Consider the following 18074-nt stretch of genomic DNA (forward strand, 5'->3'; position numbering starts at 1 on the left):
CTCCCTTCTACAACAACATTGTGACTGTCTGGGATCATAACCATCAGTATAGTCCAGTACCAAAGGGCTGGGTGCTTAGCCAAACAGATAGAATGTCTCATCCTTAATAAATTGGGAAGGTTGGATCTTGGGATAGACACAAAAAACAATAACGTCCTACAAATAGAAGACACCTCTGAAGAACAGACATTTCCTAGGCAGACCTTGATACTAGTGATAAAGTTATCTGCCATAAGAAATTTATAGCCATTGAAACAGAAATTAAATTAAATTAAATTAAATTAAAATTTAAAAATAGAAAATGACAAGACACAGATGCAAAACCCAACCCCAGACCTCCATCCTACCCAGGACATGTCTAAAGGATAATGAGATAGAGTAAAATGAAGGCCACCCATCTAAAATTTCTGAAATGATGGCAGCAGAGGTTCAAAAAGAAGTACATGAGACTATAGAGGAAATCAGATCAGAAATAATCTCCCAGATAAAAAAAGGACATGATGATCACAATAAAGGACTTACTCAGCAAGCCTACAGCAGGCATGGATTAAAAAAAAAGAGGAGCATAGGAAAATGATGGAAATCATGAATGCCTAACATAGGAAAGACATGGAATGCATGAAACAGATTCAGGTATCTAGAAAATTAAAAATTCCATTAAAAGTTTGCAAAGCCACAAGAATGAAAGTAAAGACAGAATTTAAGACAGTAGCAATCATGAAAAGAAAGATCTCTTAAAAATAACAAGGGACCATGAAAAACCAATCGAACAGCTGAAAGATGATGCAAAGAATAACATAACATAAGTTGATTGGAGTCAATGAAAAAAGGAGGAGCCAGCACAAATGACATAAAAAAGCTGCTCATAGAAATAATGGCAGAAAATTTTCAAATATGGAAAAAGAATTTGACATACAGATGTGATGCATATAGAACTCCAATTAGCCATAACCAAAATAAATTTACACCAAGGCACATAATAATCAAGATTTCAGAAATTCAGCACAAGAACAGAACACTAAAATCTATTAGAGAAAAGAAACAAATCAACTATAAAGGAAAACCTGTAAGTCAAGGAGAGCTTGGAGTGAAGTGTTCCAAGTTCTGAAAGAAAGTAACTTTCAACCCAGATTGATGTACCCTGCAAAACTGCCTTTTAGAATTAATGGAGAAATAATATACTTCCATGACAAAGAACAACTGAAGAAATTCATGACCACCAAAAACTGGCTCCACAATGTGCTCTGAAAGATACTGTAGAAAAAGAACACAAATCTAAGAACACTAACAGAAAAAAGTCACTAGGCAAAGCAAGCAATTAAACAGAAGAGAAAGACAGGGAACCAACAGCAGATAATAGTATGACAAGGATAAGCCAGTACAAGTCAGTTATAACCATCAATATAAATGGTCTGAATTCACTAATCAAAAGAAATAGACTGACAGAAAAAGCTCCAACAATATGCTGTGTACAAGAAACACATTTAACTCAAAAAGAAATTCACACACTGAAAGCCAAAGGATAGAAAACAATATTTCATGAACAGGTACTAGGAAAAAAGCAGGTGTAGCTATTCTATTTGCAGACAATGTGAACTTGAAGCCAAGACAGATCAAAAGAGATAAAGAAGGTCATTACATTTTTGTTAAGGGAAAACTCCAAGAAGAAGAACAATTATAAATTTATATGCACCAAATACAGGTGCATCCAACTACATAAAACAATATTAATTAATGGACATGAAAAATCAAATCAGCAGTAAAACAATTGTAATGGGAGACCTTAACACCCCACTGTCACAAATAGATCAACTAGATAAAAAAAAAAATCAAAGAAATATCAGAATTACAACAAACCTGTGAACAAATGGACTTAGTAGATGTCTATAGAGTGTTTCACCCCACAACATCAGAATATACATTCTTCTCAGTTATGTATGGGACAGTCTCCAAAATAAACTACATACTAGACTATAGTGCATGCTTAAGTAAATGCAAAGGAATTGAAATTATCCCATGTACATTACCTGACCGTAGTGCAATGAAATTGGAAATCAATGGCAAAAGAAACCATAAAAATTCCATAAATATATGAAAATTAAATAACCCCCTACCAAACAACAAATGAGTCACAGATGAAATTAAAGAAGAAATTACACCGTATCTACAACTAAATGGTAATGCTGATATAACATACAGTCCAAAGAGGGAAATTTTAGTGGGGAATACCCGTATCAGGAAGACAGAATGAGTTCAAATAAACCAAATGTTGAATTTCAAACTTCTGAAGAAAGAACAATTCAAACCCAAAGATTGTATGAGGGAAGAAATTATAAATATCAGGGCAGAAATTAATGCAATTGAGACTAAGAAAACAATACACAGAATCAATTAATTGATGAGTTGGTTATTTGAAAGATTAAATAAAATTGATAAATGCTTAGCCAACCTTATAAAAAAAGAAAAAAACTCAAATTCATGCACGTAAGAATGAAAAGAATGAAATCAAAACAGATCCTGCAGAAATTCAGAAGAACATCAAAACCTACTTTGAGACGTTTTATTCTAATAAAATGGAAAACACAGATGAAAACGGCAGATTTCTAAATATATATGAACAATCAAAACTGAATCAAGAAGATATAAAAATTCTAAGTAACCTAATATCAGTCAATGAAATTGAAAATGTTATTAAAAACCTACCAACAAAGAAGAGCCCAGGGGCTGGGGATATAGCTCAGTGGCATAGCACCTGCCTGGCAAGTGTGATATCATGAATTCGATTCCCTGTACCAAAAAAAAAAAAGTTATCTTTAAAAAAAAAAAAACAAAAACAAAAGCCCAGGTCCTGCTGAATACACAGGTGAGTTTTACAAGATACTCTGTAAGTATCTAATGCCATTACTCCTCAAACTCTTTACTGAAATAGAAAGGGAAGCAATAGAAGATCCCTAAAACACTTCTAGATTTAATAACCAAATTCAGAAGAGTAGCTGGATTTAATAACCAAATTCAGTAGTCAACACTCAAAAATCAATAGCATTCCTGTACAAAAATAACAAACTCAGAGAGAGAAATCAGCAAAACAACACCCCTCACAATAACATCCAAAAAAAGGAAGTACTTAAGAATCAATCTAACAAAGGGAGTGAAAGATCTCTACACTGAAAACTATAGAATTCTGAGAAAGGAGATCAAAGAGGGTATCAGAAAATGGAGATATCCCTTGCTCTTGGGTAGGAAGAATGAACATAGTGAAAATGACCATATTCCCAAAATTGCTATACAGACTTAATGCAATTTCAATCAAAATACTATTAGCATACCTCACAGAACTAGAGAAAATATTCCTAAATTTCATCTGGAACAAGAGGCCTAGAACAGCAAAAGCAATCCTGCACAACAAAGGCAAGGCAAGGCATCACAATTCTTGACTTGAATTATACTACAGAGCTACTATGATTAAAATAGTATGGTACTGGCAAGAAAAACAGACCTGAGGGTCAGTGGAACACACTAGAAGATACAGATACAACTTCAAGTACACTCAGCTATCTGATTTCTGACAAAGGGTCCAAATATTTTCACTGGAAGAAGGATAGTCCTTTTAATAAACGGTGCTGGAAAAACCAGCTTTCCACATGCTAAAGATAGACCCAGTCTATCACCATACACTAAACTAAAGTCAGAATGGATCAAAGATCTAAATATTAAAACAGAAACACTAAGTCTGTTGGAAAACAGAATAGGTAGAACTCTGGATGACATAGGTATATGATGGAGACCTCTAAGAAGCAGCCCTGAGCAAGATTTAAATTAACCAATTGGCTTTTCATGCTTACTTGTGAAACTGTCCAAGGCCTAGGCTCCTTTTCTGGAGATGGGCAGTGGACTCATAGTAAGTGAAACTCTGTGAGTCACTAATCCGTACTAAAGCCTGTAATGGCAGATGAAGTTGGAAAGCATCAAAGCATAAGACAAATTCACAGTCAAAGACACCTGGATCTAACCTCAACTAGGTAAAGACTGTAGTCTCAGGCATCTCATTCCTGGGTGGATTAACTTAATGCCTTACTTGGAGAAGTCCTTGAGTGGTTCTGCCCTTCTTGAGTACTCCCCTCCCTTCTTCTGATAACTAAGTAAATATGGACCATCCAGAGAAGGTCATGGTTTTAGTCCTGAGAGAATCTCAAATTTTTTTTGTGAGAGTGCTTTGATCCTCCTGGAGCCCTGAAATGACTCCATCTGCCTCTTTTTATTTAGCCTTCGCCATACACTCATTCAGGAGACTGCAGACCTGATCAGCTTGCAACAAGTAACAGATATTATGAACCTGATAGGTATAGGCAAAGACTTTATGAATAAAACCTCAATTACACAGTAATTATCACAAAGAATCAACAACTGGGATCTCATCTTATTAAAAAGCTTTTGTACACCCAAAGAAATCACCAACAGAGTGAAAATACAACTCACAAAGTGGGATAATTTTATGCCAGCTGTTCTTCAGACAAGTACTAATATCTTTATAGAGCATATAAAGAACTCAAAAAAATCAGACCCTCCAAATTCAAAGACCCAATCTATGAATGGGCATCTGAGATGAACCAACACTTCTGAGAAGTACAAATGGCAAATAAATGTATGGAAAAATGTTCAACATCACTGGTCATTTAAGAAATACAAATTAAAACAATGCTGAGTTCCCATCTCACTCCAGAAAGGATGGCTGTTACCAAGAAAACAACTAATAACAAATGCTAGTGGGGAGGTGGAGAAAAAGGAACCCTTCTCCACTGTTGCTGGAGTGTAGGCTGGTACAATCACTGTGGAAATCATTACGGAGATTCCTCAAAAAGCTAGGATTAGACGTCCCATTTGACCAAAGCTTTCCCCCTCTGGGTATCTTCCTGGAAGAATTAAAAAAAAACCACTGTACTACAGCGATATATGTGCACCCATGTTTACAGTGGCACAGTTTGCAATAGCCTAAACCTTGGAAACAACCCAAATGCTCATCAATCAATGAATGGATAAAAAAGATGTGTTTTTTAAATATATAATAGAGTATTACTCAGCCATAAAGAAAGATAAAATTGAGATAATTATAGCTAAATAGGTGGACCCTGAGACCATAATCATAAGTGAAATAAGTTGGACATACATGTGTAAATACTGCATTATCTCTCTGGTGTGAGAAACTTAAAATGTAAGTAAGAACAGTAATGTATAATAGATATTGTGAAATAGGAAGAAACTCTTCAAAAGGAAAAGGAAACTAGGTCGGGCACAGGGGCAAAGGAAAAAAGGGGAAGAAAAAAATGAGAAAAGAAGGATAAAATGAAAACAACTTTGTGAATGGGGAGATAAGATAAAGTTGCCCACTCTTGCAACTTCTGTTCAATACAGTAGTAGAAGTTTTGATTAGAGCAGTTTGGCAAGGTAATAAAGGGCATGCAAATATTTAAATTTAAAAAAATAGTGCAGTAAAAGACACTCATTATTAATCTCCCTCAAAATATTTCCCCTTGTTTTGAACACACTTATCTTATCATTCTTGCCATTTCTGAAGCAGTTCTGGAAGTCCCCCTTTGTGAATGCCTTAAATTGCACTGTCCAGCCTGCCTCAACTGTCTAGAATCAATTGAAAACATTTACCAGTCATGGTCATTTTGATTTTGGGGAAGAGCCAAAAGTCACATGTTGTGAGATGAGGTAAACAAGGTGGATAAAAATACCACAATGCTTTTATGTGCTGGCCTTTGCATTGGATAGCACTTGGCAACAGCATTTGCCATACTTTTTAACTGAACCTCATAAACTCATAAAAGAGGATTTCCAGAATTGCTTCACACAGTGCTAAAAACGATGGATAAGATAGTTCAAAGAAAAGGAAAATATTTGGAGGTAGATTTATGGCAATGTGTCTTTTACTGTAATAAATGTTAAAAAAATTAAATATTCACCTTATGTTTTGATTGCCCCTTCTATATTAAAAACCCCAGGGGCTGGGGATATAGCTTAGAGGCATAAGCACCTACCTGGCAAGCACAAGGTCCTGAGTTTGATTACTGGTACCACAAAAAACAAGAACAAAATAAAAAAATAAAAGCCCCAAAGACTTCATGAAAAAACTATTAGAATTGATAAACAAATTCAGCAAATTTACAGGATACAAAATCAGTGGTATGTGTGTTTATTTGAATAAATGAATATTTATTTGAATATCTGAATAAATTCAATAGTGAATTATTTGAAAAATCAAGAAGGTGATCCTATTCATAATACTTACAAAAAAATCTAGGAATAAATTTAATCAAAAAAGTGAAAAAGCTCTATAATGAAAGCTATAAAATACTGGTCAAAGAAATTAAATAGAACACAAATAAATGTAAAGACCTTCTGTGCTCATAGATGAGAATTCATATTATGAAAACATCCATAGTAACAAGCGCAATCTATAGATTCACAGCAAACCCCATCTACAGTTACCAATGACATTCTCCACAGAAATTGAAAAAAATCTAAACTTTCATATGGAACCACAAATATCTTAAATAGCCAAAGCAATTTTGAGCAAAACTGACAAAGCTGGAAATACTGTGATATTTGACCTCAAAATATCCTACCAAGCTGTAATGATCAAATCAACAAGGTACTGGCATAAAAATAAGCACACAGACCAATGGAACAGAATAGAGAGCCCAGGAATAAATCCATGCATCCATAGCCAACTGATTTTCAACAAAGGTGACAAGGTACACAATGGGTAATGATAAGCCTCTTTAGTAAATGATGTGAGAAAAACTAGATATTCTTATGTAGAAGAGTGAAAGTAAAACCCAATCTCTTAAAATATTTCAAAATCAACTCAAAATGGACTAAAGTCTTAAATACAAGACCTGCAGCTACAATATTACTAGAACAAGGGAAAGACTTTGTGACATTGGACTGGGCAAGAATTTTTGCATAAGACTCCAAAAGTAAAACAACAACAGAAAGCCAGGGATGGTGGCATACACCTGTAATCCTAACACTCTGGGTGGCTGAGACAGAAGGATCTCAAGTTCAAGCCAAGCCTATGAAAATGACTTCATAAGACCCTGACTCAAAATAAAAAATTAATGAAAGGTATGGGGATGTAGATTAGTGCAATCCCTGGTACCATAAAAGAACGTAAAAGAAAAAGCATAGACACTGAATTATATCAAGCTTCTGTACAGTCTATAAGCAATATGAAAGAACACAAACTACAGAGTGGTAGAAAATATTTGCAAACTATGCATCCGAGAAAGGAGTGACATCCAAAATACCTAAGACGCTCAAACAACCTCACAGTAAGGATACAAATCAATTAAAAAGGAAGGCCTGACCAGAAATCTCTGAAAAGACTCACAAGATTACCTACTGTGTGGTATTTGACACACACATATTTGCTCAACATCTCTAGTCTTCAGGGAAATGAAAATTAAAACCACATGCAATGTCACACCTCTTAGGATGACTATTACTAACTAGCCAAAAGATAGTGTTGGTGAGAATATGGAGAAAAGGGAGGCTTTGTCCACGCTTGGAAGGAATATAAATTAGTACAGCCATTGTGGAAAACAGTATGGAAGTTCCCTCCAAAATAAAAAGTAAAACTACCATGTGACTCAGCAATCCCATTAGTTGGTATTTAAGCAAAGGAAATGAAATCAGTATGGTGAAGAGACCCCTGCACTCCCATGTTTACTGCAGCACTCTTCATCACAGCCAATTTATGGAATCGAACTAAGTGTGCATCAACAGATGGATAGATGAAGAAAGTGCAGTTTACAGACACAATGGGATGCTAAGCCATAGAGAGATGAAGCTGTACTACTTGCAACAACATGCTAAGTGAAATAAACCATGTGAAGGAAGAAAAATACCACACCCACGTATCCACCGAAGGGCCGGGGATTTAGCTTAGGGCATAACACCTGCCTGGCAAGCCTGAGGTCATGAGTTCAATTTCTGGTACCAAAACAAAACAAAACTCTGTATACAAGGAATCGAAAAAAAAAAAAATCAATTTGATAGAATTTGAGAGGAGAATAATGGTTCCCACAGGCTGGAGAAGGCATGGCAAGGGCTGAGGAGAGGTTGGTCAAGAGGCAGAAATTTTCAGATGGACAGGAAGAGTAAGTTTGGGAATTCTGTTGTATAATGGAGTGATTACAATCAATAATAGTGTATTGCAGGCAGGTGTTTGGTGCAAACCCATGACCCCAGTACTGTGGGAGGCTGAGGCAGGAAGTCTGCAAGTGTGAGCCCAGCCTGGAGAACTTAGCAAGACCTATCTCAAATTAAAAAATAGAGAGTTCTGGTGATGTTGCTCAAGGCTCTCGGGGTTTAATCCCTGCTAATGTAAAAAAAAAAAAAAACCCAAACTATACATCAAAATAGCTAAATAGGATTTTCAGTGTTTTATCATAATGACAGACAAAAGTTTGAGATGATAGAAATGCTAATTACCCTGATTTCATCATTACACAGCATATATATGTATGGAAACAGTATGGTCTGCCCCAAAACTTTGAAAAATTATGACCAGTCAATGAAAACAAGTATGTAAAAAGTAAAAGTTGAAAATGTAAAAAAGCAAGCCAGAGACAGAAAAAGAATGCAAAACATATACTTCACGAAGTCTGAACTTCAACTCAATAATACAAAACCCAAAAAACTATGAATAAAGCAATCTGAATATTTGGTCCAGTCCTTCATTAAGAGTTTTGTTTTGTTTTTTACCTATATTGGACACTGAACCCAGGAATTTCACAATGATCTACATCCTCGGCCCTTTTTATTTTACTTTATTTTTTTTGTTTTGAGACAGAGTCTCACTAAGTTGCTCAGGCTGGGCTTGAACTTGTAATCCTCCTGATTTAGTCTAAGCCTCTTAAAATGCTAAAGTTACAGGTATGTGCCATCAGGCCTGGCCATCAGAGATTTATGAATGGCTAAAAAACATATTCAAAGAGGTTCAACACTGTTAGAAAAGAAATGCAAACAAACTGACAAGAAGGTCACCAGACAACAGCTAAAACGTTTTAAAATAATAACTTCCTGAATATTGGTGATCAAAGAACAGTAAGAACTCACTGTTTACAAGCATGAAAAGCAGCACAGCCAATCTGAAAACTTTTGGAAATTTGATATGATGTTACATACAAAAAATCACCGGAAGACCAGGCAAATCCACAAAAAAAGGAAAACATGTTGACACAAGGATCTATATTTGAATGTTCAAAGCAGCTTTATTCATAATAGTTCTGAAAACCTATATGTATATCAAGTATTAAAAATAACAAATTGTGGTTATATATACCACAAAGGGTACTCACCATAAAAAATAAACTACTATTTTGTATAAGCATATAAATGGGTCTCAAAAGCATTATGCCAAGTGAAAGAAGACAAACAAGAGAGTATATACTTTATGGTTCTATTTCTAAGAAATGAGAGCAAAGGCAAAATTACTGGAATAGAAAGCAGTTCACTGAGTAGCAGGAGTCACAGGCAGTGACTGGGAAACTTAGCAAGATTGTATCTCAGATATAAAAAATAGAAAGGGCTGCCCCAAGGAGAAGAGTCAATGGAAGGGCTACAGAGAATCTTTCAGGGGTGAAATATCCCAGTTCTTGATTTTGAAGGTTGTAACCAAGGGGATGAATTTTCTAAAACTCACTGATTTATACACTGAAAGATGCTCAATTTTAATTTCTATTAAACACACCATAACAGAAATGATCAGTATTAAAACAGGAAAAAGGAAACAACAGAATTGTACTGTGGAGGAGTCATGTGCTCGGGTCTGCTCACCTACACAGACGAGGTGGCTGTAGATCTCCAGCATCACATCTCTGTACAGGGTCCTCTGGGCAGGGCCCATGTGCTGCCACTCCTCCTGGCTGAGCTCCACAGTCACGTCCTCCAATGACACTGACACCTGTAATACATATTTCTCATCAATCTCATTGCTCAATCAGAGACAAAATATTTTTGGTAATTCTTACTATGTTCACTGCTGGGAGATTAAAATAAAATGCTACAAAGGATGCTCATCATGGCCCTCATTCTGTCTTACACTTTGGAGATACAAAACTAGAACAGATATTTGCATACTCTGAATAATTCATTTTTTGCATCATACATAGGCATTATCATTTAACATACTGAGGAAGCTTAATTAATGCCTTGTTTTCTTAGGTGGAATTATTAAAAATAGGATTCCAGCACACATTTCTCAAGCATACACTGCAACCTGGAGATCACTGCTGGGTTAATGTAAGTCTGAGAGTACCACACACACCTGATTTACCTCCAGGAGGAGCATACTAGAACAGACAGAGTTTGTTCAGTGTGGCATCTCTGCCACTATAGAACAGATAGCTGCTTTTGGTCAAAGACTATCCTCTGCATTTTATCATGTTTAACAGCAGTGTCCCTGTTTTCTGTCCTTTATATATATATATTTTTTTGGTTTTTCTCTGGTACCAGGAACCGAACTCATGACCTTGCACTTGCCAGGCAGGCACTTTGCTGCTGAGCTAAATCCCCAGCCCCTGTTTTCTGTCCTTTAGATGCCAGTTAACGTGTTCAGTTGTGAGAACCGAAACTATCTCCAAAGGCTAGCAGATGTATCCTAGGGAGCAAAACTGACCCCGTTAGGAGCCACTATTCTGTATGAATACCGGATGTCAGCAGCCAAATCAAAGACCTGATGTATATTAAGGTGCAGCAAAGGAGAAGAATGGGAAGCTCCTCCTTGCAGGAAACAAACTCTGGTCATCACCTTCTAGTGTGGCCAGACACAAGGAAGCTGTGTGAGCAGCTGGGTAGCTACTACACCACACATGGAGATGGGAAAAGAAAGTGAGAGGAAAGGGCTGGGCACAGGGTCACAGCAAGTATTCTTCAATTGCCTTCAAAACTTGTGCACTCATCTACCCCACTTTTGGTTTCATCATTTTGGGATAGAAAAAAAGAGAGCTAAAAGATCTAGGAAATAGCAGTCATTAGGATGGTCACTCAGGTCATCAGAGAAGAAGACCTTCTTAAGACAGAACAGGGAAACTGAGGAAAAAAGGAACAAGCACCGAATTCAAGGGAGTAGCAATACTTAAGGGGTGGCAGAAAAGAACAGGACAGGAAGGTGAAGAATTTCTAAACGACAGAAACAAATCAGACAGACTACTGGAAATTAAGAGAAAACAGAAATGCAGGCACAGATTCTTCTGTTTCAAGATAACAAACTGAACACAAACATTTCTACGCCCTTGCTCCTGAAACACATGTAGTTCAAATATAACACCTACTGTAAATGTGAAACAACACAGGAACAGAGGCAAGCTTCTCAGAAAAAGAAAGTAGAGACTATGAAGAGTCTGGAAGATAGAGGGTAAGCCAGTATTAGCCGAGAAAAGCAGGGCAATATTGCCCATGATCTAACGTAAACACAAAAGTGGGCAAGGGGACAGGGCACTGAAGAGAGGACAGGTAACAGGTAGACCAAGTTTCAAACTGAATACGATGTAGAATCAAAGTGTGCCAGGGCTAGAGTACGCAACTGAAGACGCGGGGAAGGTCCCTCACTGTAGGAAGGACTCCTGCAGGAAATCCTCACGAGAAGAGTGCTATACTAAGATCAGGGGAAGTGTGTGAGGAGCACAGGACTGTCAAGGGGAGAAGCACCAGAACTATGCTTGTATTTGAAGCTTTATGATGATCCAGTAGATGATAACAAAATATAAAATTTCATGATTATGTCACGGGATATAAATACATATTCTATTATTTTACACTGGCTCTGTAACTAGCTAATTGCCAATGTTTTTTGTCAGTTCTAATAGTTTATTTGTAAATTCTTCTGGATTTTCTATATATGCCATCCTGGCAGCTCTAAGAAACATGAGAGTTCTAGTTCTTCATTTCCAACCTTTGTACTTTCATTTCTTTTTTCTTCTCTGTACCACTGGTCAAGATTTCTAATACAATATTTTCAATATCTGGGGAAAAGTTTTCAACATTAAGTTATAAAAGAAAACATTAGAATAAGGTTTTTGTTAAAATATACTATTTACTAAATTAAGAAACATTCTATTTTCTAGTGACTAACCTCATCATGTTAAACTTTTATGTGTGTATTGATTCATTTTCCTTCTCTTGGCTCAAAAATTCCTAGGGAAAAGTAAACATGAAAATATCGGTGGAAAGTATTAAATAACAGCAAATTTATGGAGCTGTCCTAATGGACATTTTAATCTTTTATAAGGTCTCAATAATTAAATCAGTATGATCTTCATACATGATAAAATGTACTGATTTAGAGAACAGAAGAGAAAGTTCTAACTAGACACAAATACCTATGATTTCCTATCTGAACACAAGTAACATGTAAATGAGTGCGGAAAGGCGGGACACAGCTATCATAAGGTTGATGACACAGCCATTTGGGGAAAGGCAGATCTATACCAAAAGGCAGTATTATAGCTTATTAACTAGATGTCCCCCAACAGCCTCATGTGGTCATAGGTGGAGCTTTGCGGAGGTGGCTGAATTTAGCGTGTATGATGCTGGGATTAAGGATGTGACGCTGAAATTAAGGGTGCCCCACCCTGGCTGTGAGTGCTACCTGCCCAAAAGGTACATAGACTGGATGGAGTTTAAGGGACAGAAAAAAGTGTGCTTCTGCTTCTGCTTATCTTCTGCTGTTTCCTGCCTGGTGTGTGATGCTCCTCTGCCTTGGAACCAGCTGATTATGGACTGAAATCTTTATAAACTATGGGCCAAAATAAACCTTTCCTTCTTTAACTTTGGGTGTCAGATATTTTGTCTCAGCAACAATAAAAATAACTAAGACAAGCAGGATTTTTTTAAAAAGATATTCAAGATCCATTATGAAATGCACAATCACCAGTCACGTCTGTAAAGACTACAGGGAACAATTATTTTACAGTGTTAGAGTGGGAAGAACCCAACAAAGAGTCAGAATCCAGAAATCATAAAGGAAAGAAAAATTGCTAAAATTTGGGGACACAAAAATCAAATGTCTTTGTGCTTAAAAGTAAGAAGAAAAAAACCCTAGAAAATAGTACAATCTGACAGTAAGAGACCTATAAAGATGTACTGGGTAGGATATTTAAAAGACTTGCACATCAACGTGAGAGGGGTAAGGGATAAATAGTTCTATTTAAAAAATACAAATAAGCCACACACACACACACACACACACACACACACACACACACACACACATTCTACTTCACCCATGAGAAAAGCTTGTAAAAGTAAACAGAAATCGTTTAATCACATTGTTAAAATTTCAAAGGTCTGAGTATATTCTTTTTGCAAGCCTATTCTTTTTACAAGGTTTCTTTAAACAGGATATTAGGAAATAATCTCTCATAATGCTGTCTGTGTCTTAAAATATATCCAAAATCTAATGGCTACAAAGTAATTGCTAACAGGCTTGTATCATTTCTTGCCTTGGATTACTCAAATAGCCTTCTCTATTGTTCCTGCTTCCATCACTACCTCGCTAGAGTCTAGCAACAGTAACTGAATAGCCAAAGACAGTAGTAAACAATGGTAATCCCAAGTAATCAGCAGATCGAGGCAGGAGGATCACAGTTTTGAGGCCAGGCTGGGCAACTTAGCAAGAGTCTGTCTCAAAATGAAAAAGAAAGATAAACTGGGGGTGTAGCTCAGTGGCAGAGCTTCTTTGGTTTCAATCTCCAGTAAAGAAAAGAAAAAAAGTGATTCTTTTAAGGGTTACCTGTACAACTACCATCTCTCACCTCAAATACTTTCGTGGCACTGAAACACTATACAGCGTTCACAAACTGGAACATCCAATACGATCAAGACGCTAATTCTCCCAAAACGGATTTATACTCTAGAGTAGACTCAACAGGTTCACCGCAATCAAAATCAAAATCTCAGTGAGCTTTTTCAAGACATATAAATGGTTTTTAAAAAACCGCACAAAACAGTAAAAGATTTAGAATAGCCACGTCAATTGTTAAAGAGGAACAAAATTGACAAACACACTACCTAATTTCAAGACTTATTGTAGAGAGACTTTACTGTAGAGAGAGCAGTGTGGTATTAGCAAAATGATAAACTCAAATCGTCACCAATAAACAGAGTCCAAATATAGACCCATGCAGTTAATTCATGTCCCAGTAGTACCAAAGTAATTCAGGGGAAAAAGTACACTGCTTTCCACAAATTGTGCTGACAGGTGTCTAAACCAGAAAGCACAAATACGGCAAGTGTATGTTCATCTACTTCCAATATTTAGAGAACTCTGCCAGCAAAAACTGCACAGGTCTTTAGACTCTAAAATTCTATGACTAACTACAGTATTTTCTGTTCAGCAACTTTTACACCAGACCAACATTTAAAAGATGGACAAAAAAGGCATTACTGATATAGCAGAAGTAAGCCTCTGAAATTCTAAGAGCATACTATTGAAAAGCTTGTGAGAATACTTATTTAAAATATAAGAATGAAATATTTTCTATAAAATTGTAGTGATGAAAACTATACTGATATAACACAAATCTACTACAGGATCGATATACTGACTAATAAGCTGACTAACACACTGATTCAATAATCAAAATCTCCACAGAGAGAGTCCTTGTAAGGTGAATTTCATACAATGTATATACTATGTAACAAAATGTTCTCATTTTTTAAATTAGAAAAGGAGCACAAAATTGTCCCCTTACTACGAGAATATAACCATGATAACATAATAAGGCAGGGGAACAAAAAAGAATAGTCTATTCCAATTTGTGAGTGCAGAAATTAAACCCTCACTGGGTGTGGTGGCATGTGTCTGTAATTCCAGAACTTGGGACACTGAGGCAGGAGGATCACTCAGCATGGACTATATAGAGTTCAGGGAGAGCTTGAGCTACAAAGGGAGACACTGCCTCAAAAAACCAAACGTAAATAAATAAGTTAGTTAATTATTTTTAAAAAGAAATTAGGTCCTAATGTATTAGCAAAAACTCTTAGGAAAATATGTAAAAAACAATTCTTCACACGTATTAGCAACTAGGGTCTATGTCACAATTCAAGGCAATATTTCAAGGCAATATTACAAAGTCCAGTACATTATTTATAATAAAGAAAACAGCTATAGTTTTATACCAGAAGATATAAAAAAGTATTCATCAATGCACATTCATGGCCAAATATGTTAGCAAACAGTTTAACTGGAGGGACTCTACTTACCCTGATAATGTTCTCTGTGTGGTAGTTTATGATAAAACTGTATTTACCTTCAAAAGTGATTTGATCTATTTTGATTTCCCCTTTTCCATTTAATGCATAGACCCTCCCAGCTCCCAAATCCATGGATGTGGGGAATGAAGAGAACTCACCTGAGCTGTGTTCATGTTCTGTGGCTCTTGGCACAGGGTAGAGAGCTATGAAGGCTCAGCTGGGGGGACAGAAAAAGGTCCGGGTCACGAGATCTGCCCGCCTCAGAGCTCCCACATTTACTTCCCCAAATCTCACCAAGTAATCTGGGGAGTCGGGCCACTTAAGGAAGAGACGTTCAGGCCTTGGGAAGGGATGAGAAAGATTGGGTACAGATGGCACCACCTGTCTTATGCAACTCTGAAATAATCATGGGGGAGAAACCTGCAGTTTTTTAATTAAATGAACATAAACTTCTCAGATTTACTTAATAATGCACATGTCCTGCTAACAAAGATAAAGAAATAAAAACAAAGGATTAGTTCAAATAATATATACTAAAGCATCAAGAACTACACTCATTAAAATTAACTTAGCAGAAAAATATTCCATATGAATCATTCATCTGTTTCTCCTAGTGTAGTTTACCCCTTGGTACAATCCACAGAAGCCTAAGAACAGAGATGAGGCTTTAAGGAAAAGATTTTTGTTTGTTTTAACTGACAGTATTTCTCAAAAAGCCCTGTTGATAAGATGCTCTCGGTGACTCAGCTGTGAGAGTGAGGTCACTGTTCTTTCCTCCTGACGCTGTCACTATCTGTGTATCCCTCTGGAATTCCCTGAACCTTTCCATCAAAGTTTTTCAACTTTCCAGTCACAAATAGGTAACTTTGCAGAACTTTATGTGCATTATCATTCTGGGATCCTGTGACTACACCAGCATCAAATCCCTCTGTGCCATGCAGTGATGGACATCTGCGAGAGTAGTGCAATGGTCTGGAGGGCAAAGGGCCTGGAGCTGCCTAGCAACAGCAGAGTAACAGGGTTCCCACCTGCCTGCTCAACCCTTGCCTGCACACCTCCCTCTGAGCTCTGCGATGAAGTTGTCTTTCCTGGGCAACCAGTCACCAAACCTCCCTAGCTCACCTTGCAAATCTCAAAGCTAACCCCAACTCTCTACTGTTGTAATTTGTGGTGGCTTCTGGAGGGGGCACTGTCACCAAATATAGCTCATCCTGGGCAGAAGGATCAAGGGCAGCTTCCAACCACGCAAGTATGGGCTCTTCACTCTGCATGGGATGTCACAAAGAGGTCTAAGGCCAGAGAGATGTTCTCTTCCAGCCACAGCTCCTTGCACAAAAGACCCTGCTTCGTACTTCACAAAGAGCTGCTTTGTTTCAAGGAATTGGGACCTGGAACTGAAAAATTCATCGTAGAGGCAAAAACTTGACTTCTGGAGTTCATTATAACATCTGCCCCAAAACAGCCTGAGACAGTGCAGAAGGAGCCAAGGGATCTAAAGTCAGGGGATCTGAAGAGACCCTAGTTATCCCTGTGCATATGTGACTCATGTTAGGTTCACACCTACATTCCTTTCCCATTCTATCCCCATGCAGTTGGAGACAGGTCACTCTGGTTAGTGTTATGAAGGATACAATAGTGGTTTTAGGCAGGTGTGATATTAATACCTGAGACTGGAAGCAAATCACACCTGACCTTGAATCAGAGCTCCTTCACACTGGCTTGTGACCTGAGCACACCTGTCTGACCCACTGTTAATTTTAGTGCGGAGGGATAAGCCAACTTCATAGAGTAATGTGAGGTTTATGTAAGTTTTGCAACTGAAAGCACAAGGTGTCTGCTAAATATACTAGCAGGTGTCACTTCCTCAGGGGTTGGTAACCTGCCCTTGGCTGACGGCTCTACAGGGGATGGCATATCTCAGCTTCAAAACCAGCCCACCAAGTCGTCATTATTAAAAACCTAAGGAGAACCCGGACTCTTACCAGGTCATCTACTCAAATGTCCGAGGGGGGATTGCTCTGTATCTTTAAGGGTCCAGAACGTGAGATCTTCCCAGAGCCCCACCCACGGGCACCAGGTGGGGGTCAGCAGCTCGAACCTCAGCCAATGCTAGCACCCGCCCGAGGGAGGGCCCAGACCCCCGACCTTGGCCGGGTCCACCCAAGTGTCCTCTCCGAGGGAGGCGGGGACACAAGCGGTGGGGTCCCTCTGCTGGCCAAGGGCGCCCCCAGTGCAGCACATTCGCAGAAGCCGGGTGCGGAGAAACCCGGGAGCTCTACGCTCCTTCACTCGCCACCGCCCCGCTCCCCGTCCTGCATGAGCGCGCCCCTCCCGGCCGCACCCCATGCTCTCACCCACAGCGATCTCAGAGGCTTCGCCGGGCCACAGAAGCCAGCCGCTTGGGGTAGGTGTATGTGTGTGCGGAGGCGTGTGCAGCTGCACGCAGGCGCAGCAGGACTCCCATGGTCCCGCGGGGGAGGCTGCGCGACGAGTCTGACCCACTCCAGACTCCACTTCCCAAGAGGCGCCGGGTCCTGGGCGTTTCCGTCTCCCGCGCCTTGGAAAGGATGGGTGGAAGTGGGCCCGGGTCTGGCGTCCAGGAGCCGCGAGGCTGCGGTGGAACCTGATTCTACCGCCAGAGCAGAGGAGACCCTCACTGGGTCCCGATCTGAGTAACATTTTTTCCATCAGCCTTCTTGAGTATTAAGGAAAATTATCATGATTTCTGTGAAGTCTGAAAAAAAAAAAAAAAAAAAAAAAAAAAAGAGATAAGTATAGGAAATTTAACTGTAAGACGTGGTACTGAAAAA

General features: G+C 38.3%; 1 protein-coding gene across 11 annotated transcripts in view; it reads right to left on the reverse strand.

Annotated features, from left to right (window-relative positions):
* Positions 1-18074, reverse strand: part of LOC102013097 (zinc finger protein 782) — an 86574-nt gene that overhangs the window by 37188 nt on the left and 31312 nt on the right. For 7 of the 11 annotated variants that reach the window (XM_013514002.1, XM_013513996.1, XM_013513992.1 and 4 more), the window contains 3 exons: positions 17619-17998; positions 15423-15481; positions 9847-9973 (listed from right to left, as the gene is read on the reverse strand). In XM_013514002.1, coding sequence (XP_013369456.1) covers positions 9847-9973; positions 15423-15437 — 142 coding nt within the window. In that variant the 5' untranslated portion in view covers positions 15438-15481; positions 17619-17998. Of the gene's footprint in view, positions 1-9846; positions 9974-12142; positions 12205-15422; positions 15482-17618; positions 17999-18074 lie in introns of all 11 variants that reach the window. The other 4 variants (XM_013514001.1, XM_013514000.1, XM_013513999.1 and 1 more) reach the window with 4 other exon arrangements.

This window comes from Chinchilla lanigera, unplaced genomic scaffold (genome assembly GCF_000276665.1).
Source record: "Chinchilla lanigera isolate Chin_1 unplaced genomic scaffold, ChiLan1.0 scaffold00021, whole genome shotgun sequence".
Taxonomy (NCBI): domain Eukaryota; kingdom Metazoa; phylum Chordata; class Mammalia; order Rodentia; family Chinchillidae; genus Chinchilla; species Chinchilla lanigera.